The 15,254-nt window shown below is 50.4% G+C and overlaps 1 protein-coding gene across 3 annotated transcripts in view; it reads right to left on the reverse strand.

Moving 5' to 3' along the window:
- LOC142760344 (uncharacterized) overlaps positions 1 to 14,228 on the reverse strand; it is a 25,635-nt gene extending 11,407 nt beyond the window's left edge. For 2 of the 3 annotated variants that reach the window (XM_075863511.1, XM_075863510.1), the window contains exons 1-8: positions 13,990 to 14,228; positions 8,329 to 8,570; positions 7,394 to 7,507; positions 6,947 to 7,025; positions 6,732 to 6,870; positions 6,327 to 6,487; positions 5,454 to 5,499; positions 4,457 to 4,596 (exon numbers count right to left, since the gene is read on the reverse strand). In XM_075863511.1, coding sequence (XP_075719626.1) covers positions 4,457 to 4,596; positions 5,454 to 5,499; positions 6,327 to 6,487; positions 6,732 to 6,870; positions 6,947 to 7,025; positions 7,394 to 7,507; positions 8,329 to 8,570; positions 13,990 to 14,159 — 1,091 coding nt within the window. In that variant the 5' untranslated portion in view covers positions 14,160 to 14,228. Of the gene's footprint in view, positions 1 to 4,456; positions 4,597 to 5,453; positions 5,500 to 6,326; positions 6,488 to 6,731; positions 6,871 to 6,941; positions 7,026 to 7,393; positions 7,508 to 8,328; positions 8,571 to 13,989 lie in introns of those variants that run through there. The other variant, XM_075863512.1, reaches the window with a different exon arrangement.
- Positions 14,229 to 15,254: the final 1,026 nt, after the last annotated feature.

Here is a 15,254-nt window from a genome sequence, read left to right on the forward strand (position 1 = left end):
TCTTACAGATCCCATTCATATACAGCAGACATGACCAATCAATCCCCTTACAGATCCCATTCATATACAGCAGACATGACCAATCAATCCCCTTACAGATCCCATTCATATACAGCAGACAGGACCAATCAATTGCCTTACATAGCGCATTCATACAAATAGACAAAACGAGTCAATCCCCTGAGATCTCATTCACACAGAGCAGACATAACCAATCAATCCCTTTACATCTCATTCATACAGAGCAGACATGACCAATCAATCCCTGTACGTATTTGGGCATTCAGACGTCCACCGGTCCCGGACTTCTCGCAGTTCTCCTGAATCATCATACTTTATGGTAATGTAAGGGCTTATTCAGATGAACGTATAATACGTCCGTTCTACACGCGTGATTTTCACGCGCCTCGCACGGGCCTATGTTAGTCAATCGTGCCGTTCAGACAGTCAGTGATTTTCACGCAGCGCGTGTCCGCTGCATTAAACTCACGACATGTCCTATATTTGCCCCTTTTTCGCGAATCATGCACCCACTGAAGTCAATGGGTGCGTGAAAACGGCACACGGACGCACTTCCGTGTGCCGCATGTGATGCGCGCTACAGTAGTCAAAACTGAATGAAAACAGAAAAGCACGTGCTACAAACATAAAACCAGAGTGTCATAATGATGGCGGCTGCGCGAAAATCACACAGCGACGCATCATACGCGGCTGACACATGGAGCTTTTGCAGACCTTTTGCGCACGCAAAACGCAGACGCTCGTGTGAATCCGGCCTAAGTCTGATTCAGTAGAACAGCAGGAGGTCCGGGCACTGCGGCAATAATGTGATCCCATTACGGCTGCCTATAGAGCGGACATGGCTGGCTGACCTATATATTGCGGATAGTGCGCATGACGCCTGAACATGATCACCCGGGGACTCACAGACTGTTAGGCCATGTTCACACGTCTTAACAAATTAGTGCTCGCTTTTTTCGCGGCGTCCATTATGGACGTAATTGGAGCTGTTTTTCAATGGAGTCAATGAAAAACGGCTCCAAAAACGTCCCAGGAAGAGTCTTGCACTTCTTTTGACGAGCCGTCATTTTACGCACCGTATTTTGACAGCGACGCGTAAAATGACAGGTCGTCGGCACAGAACATCGTAAAGCCCATTGCAAGCAACGGGCAGATGTTTGCCGACGTATCGGAGCCGTCTTTTCAGGCGTAAAACGCCTCCATTACGTCTGAAAAGAGGACATGTGCACAGACCCTGACAGCTAAACAAAGCAGGCATAACCAATCAATTCATGCACGTCCCATCAGTGACACGAAATACTCGGTACAGATGTAGCCATCTTTATCTTGACTTTTCAGTGGCTCTTGTGTGATATCACATGCAGCAAGTTACCAGAGTCACCGTAAAGATGGCTACATCAGTGCCTTTAGGCCAGGATCACACACACGCAGTTTTTAGATCAGTTTTTTGAGGCAAAGTCGGAAGTGGATCCAAAAGGAAGGAAAGATATAAAAAGACTGCTGGATCTCCTTTCTTTTGTGTCCTCTCTGGTGATTGGCGAATATTAAACGGAGCCAAAAACTGCATCAAAACTGCGTGTGTGTGATCCTGGGCCTACGCTCCATTAATTCTTCACCCGCTGCGGCCGGCCGCCATGTTTCCTAATAGAAAGGCCGAGTACAGCGACCGCTCCGCACCCCAAATATTCCTTACACCCGGATAATGAAGACACGGAGTTCAGAAGGGGAACAATTTACTTCATGGGGCAGGAAAAATATCTCTTCCCGATCCCTCAAGGACAGCCGGATAATCCCCCCGCATGTAACGTCCCCCGTGATCGCGCCGTTCCTGACGCCATCAGTGTTTCCGCCATCACTATCTCATGTCTCGGGACATTGATGAGGAAGAATGAAACATTTATATGGATACAAAACGGAGAGCTGAGAACCCAAAACGAGCCCCGATTCTCTCCCGTTCTCTGTATCTATATAAGAACAGGTTGTGTTTTCCGTTGGCTTCGCCCTCAATACAATAAATTACATTTAAAAAAAAGTTTACATTGTAACAATCCAGGTTTCTTCTCTGATATCGGGGGGGGGGGGGGGGGGTCCTCAGGGTCACATTCTCTACAATAGTCTCATGGACTTCTTGACCCCTCCCCTGTCACTTCAGTATATGACTGTATTTTCTGTATCCACTTGATTATTATACGACATGTGAGCTCCGCCCCTTTCCCGTGCACGCTGTGATGTCATGTGTCGTGCCGATATCAGGAGAATTAAATTCTCATTTTACGGCCTGATTTACACGAGCGTGTGCGTTTTGCGCGCGCAAAAGGCACTTAACAGCTCCGTGTGGCAGCAGCGCATGATGTGTGATTTTCGCGCGGCCGCCATCATTATGACACTCTGTTTGGATGTTTGTAGCACGTGGTGCTTTTCTGTTTACATTCAGAGTTTGACAGCTGTTGCGCGAATCACGCAGTTCACACGGAAGTACTTCCGTGTGACATGCGTGGTTTTCACGCACCCATTGACTTCAATGGGTGCGTGATGCGCGAACAACACACAAAGAAAGGACATGTCGTGAGTTTTAGGCTTTATTCAGACGAACGGGAAAAACGTCCGTGCAACGCGCGTCATTTGCACGCGCGTCGCACGGACCTATATTAGGCTATGGGGCAGTGCAGACATGTCCGTGGGTTTTGCGCAGCGTGAGTCCGCTGAAAAAAAGTCACGACATGTCCGTTCTTTGGTCGTTTTGCGCGAATCACGCACCCATTGAAGTCAATGGATGCGTGAAAACCACGCAGGTCGCACAGAAGCACTTCCGTGCGAACAGCGTGATTCGCGCAACAGCAGTCAAACTCTGAATGTAAACAGAAAAGCACCACGTGCTACAAACATCCAAACGGAGTGTCATAATGATGGCGGCTGCGCGAAAATCACGCAGCCACGCATCGTATGGTGATGACACACGGAGCTGTTAAGTGCCTTTTGCGCGCGCAAAAACGCCACGCTCATGTGAGTTAGGCCTCACGCAACGCACTCGCGCTGCGCAAAATTCACGCACTGTCTGCACTGCCCCATAGACTAATATAGGTGCGTACGACACGCGTGAAAAGCACGCGCGTATATTACGCTCGTGTATATGATGCCTTAGACAAGATCCTAGTCTAGTTCTACATCATGGGTGACACTCCAGTCACCTCCAGAGCTGCAGGCACTGTGCCAACAGACATACCCCGGAGCAGCTGAGATCCCACCCTGTAATAGACTCTACTATAAAGTGCCTCGTGTATACACCGCGCGCACCACAAACATACACCGTGCGCACCACAAACATACACCGCGCCCACCACAAACATACACAAACCTACACCGCACCCACCACAAACATACACCGCGCACACCACAAACATACACCGCGCCCACCACAAACATACACCGCGCCCACCACAAACATACACAAACCTACACCGCACCCACCACAAACATACACCGCGCGCACCACAAACATACACCGCGCGCACCACAAACATACACCGCGCGCACCACAAACATACACCGCGCGCACCACAAACATACACCGCGCGCACCACAAACATACACCGCACCCACCACAAACATACACCGCGCACACCACAAACATACACCGCGCACACCACAAACATACACCGCGCCCACCACAAACATACACCGCGCACACCACAAACATACACCGCGCACACCACAAACATACACCGCGCACACCACAAACATACACCGCGCCCACCACAAACATACATTGCAGAGGATGGACTGTGCAGACACAATCACGGGGGTTACCAGTTCTAGGAATTATGAATGCAGCTGTGGATGTGATTGGAGCATAAGGATTATAAATGCAGCTGTAGATGTGATTGGAGTATAGGAATTATGAATGCAGCTATGGATGTGATTGGAGTATAGGGATTATGAATGCAGCTATGGATGTGATTGGAGTATAGGGATTATGAATGCAGCTGTGGATGTGATTGGAGTATAGGGATTATGAATGCAGCTGTGGATGGGATTGGAATATAAGGATTATGAATGCAGCTGTGGATGTGATTGGAGTATAGGGATTATGAATGCAGCTGTGGATGTGATTGGAGTATAGGGATTATGAATGCAGCTGTGGATGGGATTGGAATATAAGGATTATGAATGCAGCTGTGGATGGGATTGGAGTATAGGGATTATGAATGCAGCTGTGGATGTGATTGGAGTATAGGGATTATGAAAGCAGCTGTGTATGTGATTGGAGTATAAGGATTATAAATGCAGCTGTAGATGTGATAGGATTATGAATGCAGCTGTGGATGTGAGTGGAGTATAAGACATTACTGAACATTATATTGAGATTTAACCTTTAAAACAACATGTTGAGATGCTTACGACGCGTCACTGGATGTTTCTATAGGCGGATACATACCGGACCACGTAGCGTCTCTGCCGGTGAATGAGGAACCGCGGGATCCAGTAGGAGCGCAGGCGTCTTAGGGCATCATATTGGGATCTCCTGAGGGCGTGATAGGAAGGACCCCGACTCTGCTGACACAGACGGATCTGTTCCTGTATATTAATGACTGACAGTAAGACGGCCGATATACTGACCAGTGCCCCGTCCCGGGCCCAAGAGCTTCACAAGGGAACTCTAAGGGGGGAGGGGGTCCAGTAAAGCTCAATCATTGTGGAATTAAAAGTTCTGCAACTTTCTTGTATCAATGCTTCACCATTTTCAAGATCTCTGCTTGCTGTCAGTGAATGGGAACATTCTTCTTTAAATCCAAAGGCAGGAAACCGAATACTTCTCACAGCTGAGGGTTTGTTACAATGTATCCAGTCTACACAATCGCCTGGGATATTAACATGCTGGACTCCAGACTAATACATTTTATCTGCACTGATACATTGTAACAAACCATCAGGACAGGAGAGATTTGTGCCGTTGCTGTATTTAGCTCACAGAGATTGGCGAGACTGGATACAATTGTAACAAACCCTCAGCTGTACCTCCTACAACTGGGTTAAAGGTGCAAGTGACAACCTCTAATATACATAGAATTCTACATATAGTTTTTCTTTCTTTAATCTCCTGATTGTCCTTTATGCCACTAGGGGGTTAATCACAAACCCTCTCCAAAAGAAGGGGGGACCCCAACCCTCCAAGCCAGAAGGCCCTGCAAAGGTCAGGGCAAGTGGCCACCCCTCAGGGTGCCGGCCTGTGCCTGGTTGTCGGACTATACCGCCACTCAGTTCTCCTCAGCGCTCCTGAGTAGTCCTGGCTCTGCTCTTCTGTGTGTCAGTCTTCACTGCAGTCCTGGCATTATATTCCTGAATCTATTGTTGGCGCCGCAGTGACCGGTCAGATGAATCCCTGATCTATAATAACCCTGAGCACAGGACGCCATTATAACGATGTCTCTTACCTGACACTCGGGACTCAGACAGAACTGATACTTATTCTGGATCCTCCTATCAAGAAACAAAGAATAAAATATTGGGTTATTTATCGTTTCTTGCCGTAGATGAGATTCCTCCAAAATCCCAGTAAATAAAGTCCTGGGGACGTCTTCCTCTGTAAAGCTTCATCTGATTCTTAGTTCTATCTGTTTGTGGGAAAGCTGGGTGACAACCAATATGGCCGCCATTACAGCTCCAATATGAGATCACTGGTCAATGGATGGAAATCGAAGACCTAGAGGAAGATCCGAAATATCCAATCTAGACCTGTTAAGACCCAGCGGTGACCCCACTGCCGCCTAAAGGACCAAAGCCATGGATCCGATAACCTACGACGCTCGGCCGTTCTGCCCGAACATTTGTGGGGTTTCATCTTCCCTGAAGGATCCATAGATTTGGAAAGTTGCAGGAGGGTGCAGTTCCACCCGTGTCCTGCTGTCTGAGGGGGGCGATGTCCTCTATGCCATATAAAATGAGACCAGAACTAATAATGGCAGGTGGAGCAGATTCTGCATTGAGGCCCAGGATCATGACGCGGCACCTTTAGGCTTTCTTCACACAGTGCAGATTTGCTGCAGATTTTACATGCATTTTTTTTTTTTAAAGTCAAAACCAGAATTGGGTCCAGGAGAAGCGCCTATAAGGCCTTCCTGTATATATTAATTCAGCAAACCTGCACTGTGTGAACGCGGCCTGAGATGACGGGGAGGCAGGGGAGGCAATGGCCGGTGTCTTCCCTGTCGAGCCTCCGGGACTGAACATACAATCATTCTATTGGCTGTACAGGAGAACGGCTGGACGGGTCCTCACAGCTTTAACCCTACCCAAGCCAAACCCACCTGAACAGGTGAACACACAGGTGCCGGGCGTCCTCGGGGCTGAGATTGACTTCAAGATCTACAGACTTTTCCTTGAACGCTTCACAGTCCATCCAGAAGTGAAGACCGTGAATCCCCTGCGTGTCCTGGAGGAAGCGGATAAAGCGCCCCACGCCGTCCCTCTGTAATATAAAGCGGCGGTGACCGCATCTCTTATATCAAACATCACTATGGAAGGCTGCAGGCACTGAACTAGCAGGGGGCAGCAGCCTGAGAGCTAACTATGCAGAATTATGGATGCAGCTCTGGGTGTGACTGGAGGAGAAGACAGGATCAGTACAAGAGAAGTAAAGTTACGGATGTAGATGTAGATGGTGCACGGACTGACCCCTGATGACCAGGTCAGAGGTCAGTGTCGGCCCTCACCGAGCTCAGAGCCTCCTCCTTCAGCCGCTGCAGGGCGGACATGGTGAGATTGTGCTTCTTCACAAAGTCCTCGTCCTCCTCAGTGATGCTGTACAGATCTTCTAAGTCCGTCCAGTCCATCCCCCGCTCCCCGTCACTTCTATGCGGATATTATAATGACTAGAATTAGTGAGGTTTATAAAGTTACCGGTGCTCAGGGCCTCGATGTACCGTACCTGGTGTCCTCCTGGTCATCCGCGCGGGCCGAGGCCTCCGCACGAAGCTGCAAACCTGGAGACTCCGGACAATTGGGGACTAGAAATGAGCAAGAGAGGGAAATCAGCGGCCGCCACACACCACTGTGACGCTTATCTCTAACAGGGAGAAGGGGTCAGGCATTAAAATACAACACATTGTCTCCAGGATCTGCTGCCCTTCCTCTTAGGCCTCGTTCACACGTGTCGGATTTGACACAGATTTCTCCCGCGCTTCCAACAACAAGCCTCAGATGTCTGGTGGGATCCTGGACCCGTGTGAACACGGCCTTATGTGTGTCTATGCCCAGGTTTAGGTCCAGTGCTGACCTCCGGTATGTGTAACGGACTTTTTGTAATACCCAAACCTCCAACTTTCCAAACCCCAATGATATCATCGCCCGCTCGTTATAATAACCAACCCCTCACCAATGGTTCCACTGCCGCTGTCCACCATCTGAGGGTCAAGGGGTTGGCAGAGCCGGATGATGGCGTCTCCGTACTGCTCCAGGAGCGACAGTCTGTAAGTCTCAGACTCATAACCTGTGGGTGGAAAACACCTGCCGGTCACAACTGCTGCTACTGATATTGGGGGCTGTCATGTGGCCTTTAGATGGCTCCTTAACGCTAAGCATCATGGCCTTACATTTTTGCTTCTCTGACCTTAAAGGAATTCTCCAAGCGCACTGATACACTGTCTTATTCTGGCACAGGGCCTCAGGGGGCGGAGCATGACACATATTCTCTGCTATTTTTGGTCATGCTCCGCCCCCTCAGGCCCTGCAGTAGACACAACACATCGGCCCAATCAGAGTGGAGAGGATAGAAAGATTTGTCTTAAGGTCCACACCTCCTAATAATTTGGGTGCCTTTTGACCTCCATGACTGGCAAAAAAAAATTCTGCACCTTCTATGAACAGATGTAGATTTGGATCATCAATTTCCACCGTTTTTCTTACTCCAGTTGACACATTTTACCTAAATTTGACGAGTTAGAAGAAAGGTAGAAAAAAATTGTGCACATTTGGCGCACATGCGACTGGCGTAAATATTGATAAACGTAGCGGACTGCGTGAGATACTCGTTGAAGTGCAGCGCCACCTGGAGGTCGGTGCCAGAAGTCATTCCTACTGGCGGGGGACGTGTCCTGCTGGGGTCGACCATTGCACAACCAGCAAATATGAAATAAGAACATCTCATTGGTCGCCACGGGTATCGGTAGAGAATGTAGAAAATCAATCACGGCCAATCACGATCACAGATTATTCGTTACGCTTGATAGAAGTTTTGCGCAGGACTTGATACAATGTAACGATGTAGTAACAATGATCCGCTATATCATTTATATCATTATAATCAGTCACCTGGAGCGGCCGGGGTGCTGTGAACTCGACTCGGGAATCCCACTTCAGTCCCCGGCGGCTCCTCTGGCCAGACACTGGGGGCGCTGGACTGCTGGGGGGCGGTTGAGAATTGACTGGTGGATAGGGTGGCGCTGTTGGTCTGGCGGCTGTACCCACGGATACCGTAGCGGCTGGCGGGCTGTGGATCCTCCAAAGGACGCAGTAATAACTTCGCTAACTTGTATTCTAAGTAAAGCGGAGACCTAAGACCATAAATGATGAAGAAAAAGAATATATTGGAAGTTGTGGGTGTGGCCTTATGGACTGGGCGTGGTTATCAAACTCCGTTGTCTTAAAGGACCGATCCAGATTTTTCAAAGTAAATTGTAATCAATGTATAATATGAAGTTCTGCAATCCTACAATTTGTAATTCCTTTTTTAAATAATTCTACTTGCTGTCAGTGAATAGAACCTATGTTCCCCTCCCAAAGACTAGAAACCCATTATGACCTTGCCCTACTCACACGTCTATCAGGAGTCATCTGGGAAGAGATTTGTGTTATACTGAAACAAACCCCAAGCTGTGTGAGCAGGACTAGTTCAGCACAGGTTTTCGGTTTCTGAATGTAAATAAAACCTTTCTCACTGACACCAAGCCAAGATCTTACATATGGTTGGACATTAAAGCACAAAGTATTTTAGAAATTTCCATGGACAGCCCCTTTATTATATGCAGGCAGATAAGAGCCAGAATAAAGCCATTGGATTCGCCCCGATTGTTGGGTGGGGGTCTCACCTCTGGGACCTCCAACTATCACAAGAATGAGGTCCCATAACGCCCATCGTGCTGCTAAACTTATCTGAGAGGAGAAGCTGGAAGGAGTGGGGTAGTTATGTGACTATGGGGGTTAGGGGTCTAATCTGCAGAATACCCCTTAGGCCTTATTCACACGACAGTGAAAAACGGCCATGTGATGGCCGTCCTTTTAACGGCTTTCACATGGCCGTTTTCAGAACAATGATATTCTATGGGTGCATTCACACGGCCGTTTTTTTAACGGCCCGTAAATAATGGCCGTCAAAAAATAGGACATGTCCTATTTTTGGCCGTTTTAACGGCCTGACGGCCCCCATAGAAGTCAATGGATCAGTTTTTAACGGCTGTCAATACATGTAACAACCGTTAAAAACGGATCTGTTACATGGGGACTGGCAAGGGAACTACTAGTTCCCTTGCTGGCTATCGTTGGCATACTCACGTTTGCGGCGCTTCTTCACGTGTGGTCACTCGTCTTCATGGGTTTGAATGCGCCTCGATGACGTCATCGCCCCGTCGCGCTGCCTTGCCAGATCCCGTGCAGACGAGTGACCACAAGTGAAGAAGAGGAGAGACGGCGCTGCTCTCGTGAGTATGTGGCACAATCTACAGGGAGGCTGGTGTGGCATCTACAGGGAGGCTGGTGTGGCATCTACAGGCAGGCTGGTGTGGCATCTACAGGGAGGCTGGTGTGGCATCTACAGGGAGGCTGGTGTGGCATCTACAGGGAGGCTGGTGTGGCATCTACAGGGAGGCTGGTGTGGCATCTACAGGGAGGCTGGTGTGGCATCTACAGGGAGGCTGGTGTGGCACAATCTACAGGGAGGCTGGTGTGGCATCTACAGGGAGGCTGGTGTGGCATCTACAGGCAGGCTGGTGTGGCATCTACAGGCAGGCTGGTGTGGCATCTACAGGGAGGCTGGTGTGGCATCTACAGGGAGGCTGGTGTGGCATCTACAGGGAGGCTGGTGTGGCATCTACAGGGAGGCTGGTGTGGCATCTACAGGCAGGCTGGTGTGGCATCTACAGGGAGGCTGGTGTGGCATCTACAGGCAGGCTGGTGTGGCATCTACAGGGAGGCTGGTGTGGCATTTACAGGGAGGCTGGTGTGGCATCTACAGGGAGGCAGGTGTGGCATCATATACAGGAAGGCGTGTGGCATATACAAGAAGGCTGTGTGGCATCATGTACAGGCAGGCTGGTGTGGTATCATGTACAGAGAGGCTGGTGTGGCATCATGTACAGGCAGGCTGGTGTGGCATCATGTACAGGCAGGCTGGTGTGGCATCATGTACAGGGAGGCAGGTGTGGCATCATGTACAGGGGGTGTGGCATCATGTACAGGGAGGCTGGTGTGGCATCATGTACAGGGGGTGTGGCATCATGTACAGGGAGGCTGGTGTGGCATCATCTACAGGGAGGCTGGTGTGGCATCATCTACAGGGAGGCTGGTGTGGCATCTACAGGGAGGCTGGTGTGGCATCTACAGGGAGGCTGGTGTGGCATCTACAGGGAGGCTGGTGTGGCATCTACAGGCAGGCTGGTGTGGCATCTACAGGGAGGCTGGTGTGGCATTTACAGGGAGGCTGGTGTGGCATCTACAGGGAGGCAGGTGTGGCATCATATACAGGAAGGCGTGTGGCATATACAAGAAGGCTGTGTGGCATCATGTACAGGCAGGCTGGTGTGGCATCATGTACAGAGAGGCTGGTGTGGCATCATGTACAGGCAGGCTGGTGTGGCATCATGTACAGGCAGGCTGGTGTGGCATCATGTACAGGGAGGCAGGTGTGGCATCATGTACAGGGGGTGTGGCATCATGTACAGGGAGGCTGGTGTGGCATCATGTACAGGGGGTGTGGCATCATGTACAGGGAGGCTGGTGTGGCATCATCTACAGGGAGGCTGGTGTGGCATCATCTACAGGGAGGCTGGTGTGGCATCTACAGGCAGGCTGGTGTGGCATCTACAGGGAGGCTGGTGTGGCATCTACAGGGAGGCTGGTGTGGCATCTACAGGGAGGCTGGTGTGGCATCTACAGGCAGGCTGGTGTGGCATCTACAGGGAGGCTGGTGTGGCATTTACAGGGAGGCTGGTGTGGCATCTACAGGGAGGCAGGTGTGGCATCATATACAGGAAGGCGTGTGGCATATACAAGAAGGCTGTGTGGCATCATGTACAGGCAGGCTGGTGTGGCATCATGTACAGAGAGGCTGGTGTGGCATCATGTACAGGCAGGCTGGTGTGGCATCATGTACAGGCAGGCTGGTGTGGCATCATGTACAGGGAGGCTGGTGTGGCATCATGTACAGGGGGTGTGGCATCATGTACAGGGAGGCTGGTGTGGCATCATCTACAGGGAGGCTGGTGTGGCATCTACAGGCAGGCTGGTGTGGCATCTACAGGGAGGCTGGTGTGGCATCTACAGGGAGGCTGGTGTGGCATCTACAGGGAGGCTGGTGTGGCATCTACAGGGAGGCTGGTGTGGCATCTACAGGGAGGCTGGTGTGGCATCTACAGGGAGGCTGGTGTGGCATCTACAGGCAGGCTGGTGTGGCATCTACAGGGAGGCTGGTGTGGCATCTACAGGCAGGCTGGTGTGGCATCTACAGGGAGGCTGGTGTGGCATTTACAGGGAGGCTGGTGTGGCATCTACAGGGAGGCAGGTGTGGCATCATATACAGGAAGGCGTGTGGCATATACAAGAAGGCTGTGTGGCATCATGTACAGGCAGGCTGGTGTGGCATCATGTACAGAGAGGCTGGTGTGGCATCATGTACAGGCAGGCTGGTGTGGCATCATGTACAGGCAGGCTGGTGTGGCATCATGTACAGGGAGGCAGGTGTGGCATCATGTACAGGGGGTGTGGCATCATGTACAGGGAGGCTGGTGTGGCATCATGTACAGGGGGTGTGGCATCATGTACAGGGAGGCTGGTGTGGCATCATCTACAGGGAGGCTGGTGTGGCATCATCTACAGGGAGGCTGGTGTGGCATCTACAGGCAGGCTGGTGTGGCATCTACAGGGAGGCTGGTGTGGCATCTACAGGGAGGCTGGTGTGGCATCTACAGGGAGGCTGGTGTGGCATCTACAGGCAGGCTGGTGTGGCATCTACAGGGAGGCTGGTGTGGCATCTACAGGGAGGCTGGTGTGGCATCTACAGGCAGGCTGGTGTGGCATCTACAGGGAGGCTGGTGTGGCATCTACAGGCAGGCTGGTGTGGCATCTACAGGGAGGCTGGTGTGGCATTTACAGGGAGGCTGGTGTGGCATCTACAGGGAGGCAGGTGTGGCATCATATACAGGAAGGCGTGTGGCATATACAAGAAGGCTGTGTGGCATCATGTACAGGCAGGCTGGTGTGGCATCATGTACAGAGAGGCTGGTGTGGCATCATGTACAGGCAGGCTGGTGTGGCATCATGTACAGGCAGGCTGGTGTGGCATCATGTACAGGGAGGCTGGTGTGGCATCATGTACAGGGGGTGTGGCATCATGTACAGGGAGGCTGGTGTGGCATCATCTACAGGGAGGCTGGTGTGGCATCTACAGGCAGGCTGGTGTGGCATCTACAGGGAGGCTGGTGTGGCATCTACAGGGAGGCTGGTGTGGCATCTACAGGCAGGCTGGTGTGGCATCTACAGGGAGGCTGGTGTGGCATCTACAGGGAGGCTGGTGTGGCATCTACAGGCAGGCTGGTGTGGCATCTACAGGGAGGCTGGTGTGGCATCTACAGGCAGGCTGGTGTGGCATCTACAGGGAGGCTGGTGTGGCATTTACAGGGAGGCTGGTGTGGCATCTACAGGGAGGCAGGTGTGGCATCATATACAGGAAGGCGTGTGGCATATACAAGAAGGCTGTGTGGCATCATGTACAGGCAGGCTGGTGTGGCATCATGTACAGAGAGGCTGGTGTGGCATCATGTACAGGCAGGCTGGTGTGGCATCATGTACAGGCAGGCTGGTGTGGCATCATGTACAGGGAGGCTGGTGTGGCATCATGTACAGGGAGGCTGGTGTGGCATCATCTACAGGGAGGCTGGTGTGGCATCATCTACAGGGAGGCAGGTGTGGCATCATCTACAGGGAGGCAGGTGTGGCATCATCTACAGGGAGGCGTGTGGCATCATCTACAGGGACGCGTGTGGCATATACAAGAAGGCTGTGTGGCATCATATACAGGGAGGTGTGTGGCATCATATACAGGGAGGTGTGTGGCATATACAAGAAGGCTGTGTGGCATCATCTACAGGGAGGCTGGTGTGGCATCATCTACAGGGAGGCTGGTGTGGCATCATCTACAGGGAGGCAGGTGTGGCATCATCTACAGGGAGGCAGGTGTGGCATCATATACAGGGAGGCGTGTGGCATCATCTACAGGGAGGCAGGTGTGGCATCATCTACAGGGAGGCGTGTGGCATCATCTACAGGGACGCGTGTGGCATATACAAGAAGGCTGTGTGGCATCATATACAGGGAGGTGTGTGGCATCATATACAGGGAGGTGTGTGGCATCATATACAGGGAGGTGTGTGGCATATACAAGAAGGCTGTGTGGCATCATCTACAGGGAGGCTGTAAATAGTGTCTAGGTGAACATGTGACCTTCCTTTGGTTGTTTTCAGGGGGCTGGGACAAAAAAAGCCTGACCAATGAAATTCATCAGTTTTTTTAACGGCCATGAAAAACTGATGCAAAATGGATGTCAAACGGCCATTAAAAACGGACAGATGGACTTGAAACGGATGAAAATTTAGAGACAAACTGATGCAAAATGGCCATGAAAAACTGACAGTTGATCAGTTTTAAATGGACATTTTTTTTCACTGTCGTGTGAATAAGGCCTTAAAAATGTTCTCTGCTCACCTCCTAAACAGCGAGAGTCTCTCATGTCGCAGCCAGAAGAGGGTCGTCTCACTCTGTAGGTCATTGGCGCCGTACTCTTGGGAATAGTCCTGCAAAGTCCCGTCCAGATCCCGAACACTTCCAGTCAGCCGGTCATAGAATATTCTCACTGGGAAGGCCTGTGAGGACATAATGATTGGAAGGGTGGAGTAAGTGGTCCGTTATTGGGTACCAGGGATGCACGTGGCATCCAGAACCCCCTCCAACACTGCTGTAAAAGAGCAACCACACAGCCATAAAAAGAGATAATCAAATAATTTCGACCTAAGCGGCCACTAGGAGGAGTATTGAGTTCACTGGAAGCTGTATATATCTGTATATAGTAAACTCCCCCTAGTGGTGGCTTCAGACATCAGAATGTTATCATGTAACTCTATGGGAGCTGTATATATCTGTATATAGTAAACTCCCCCTAGTGGTGGCTTCAGACATCAGAATGTTATCATGTAACTCTATGGGAGCTGTATATATCTGTATATAGTAAACTCCCCCTAGTGGTGGCTTCAGACATCAGAATGTTATCATGTAACTCTATGGGAGCTGTATATATCTGTATATAGTAAACTCCCCCTAGTGGTGGCTTCAGACATCAGAATGTTATCATGTAACTCTATGGGAGCTGTATGTATCTGTATGTAGTGAGCTCCCCCTAGTGGTGGCTGCAGGCAGCAGAATGTTATCATGTAACTCTATGGGAGCTGTATATATCTGTATTTAGTAAACTCCCCCTAGTGGTGGCTTCAGACATCAGAATGTTATCATGTAACTCTATGGGAGCTGTATATATCTGTATATAGTAAACTCCCCCTAGTGGTGGCTTCAGACATCAGAATGTTATCATGTAACTCTATGGGAGCTGTATATATCTGTATGTAGTGAGCTCCCCCTAGTGGTGGCTGCAGGCAGCAGAATGTTATCATGTAACTCTATGGGAGCTGTATATATCTGTATTTAGTAAACTCCCCCTAGTGGTGGCTTCAGACATCAGAATGTTATCATGTAACTCTATGGGAGCTGTATATATCTGTATATAGTAAACTCCCCCTAGTGGTGGCTTCAGACATCAGAATGTTATCATGTAACTCTATGGGAGCTGTATATATCTGTATGTAGTGAGCTCCCCCTAGTGGTGGCTGCGGGCGGCAGAATGTTATCATGTAACTCTATGGGAGCTGTATGTATCTGTATGTAGTGAGCTCCCCCTAGTGGTGGTTGCAGGCAGCAGA

The sequence above is a fragment of the Rhinoderma darwinii genome, chromosome 4 (genome assembly GCF_050947455.1).
Source record: "Rhinoderma darwinii isolate aRhiDar2 chromosome 4, aRhiDar2.hap1, whole genome shotgun sequence".
Lineage (NCBI taxonomy): Eukaryota > Metazoa > Chordata > Amphibia > Anura > Rhinodermatidae > Rhinoderma > Rhinoderma darwinii.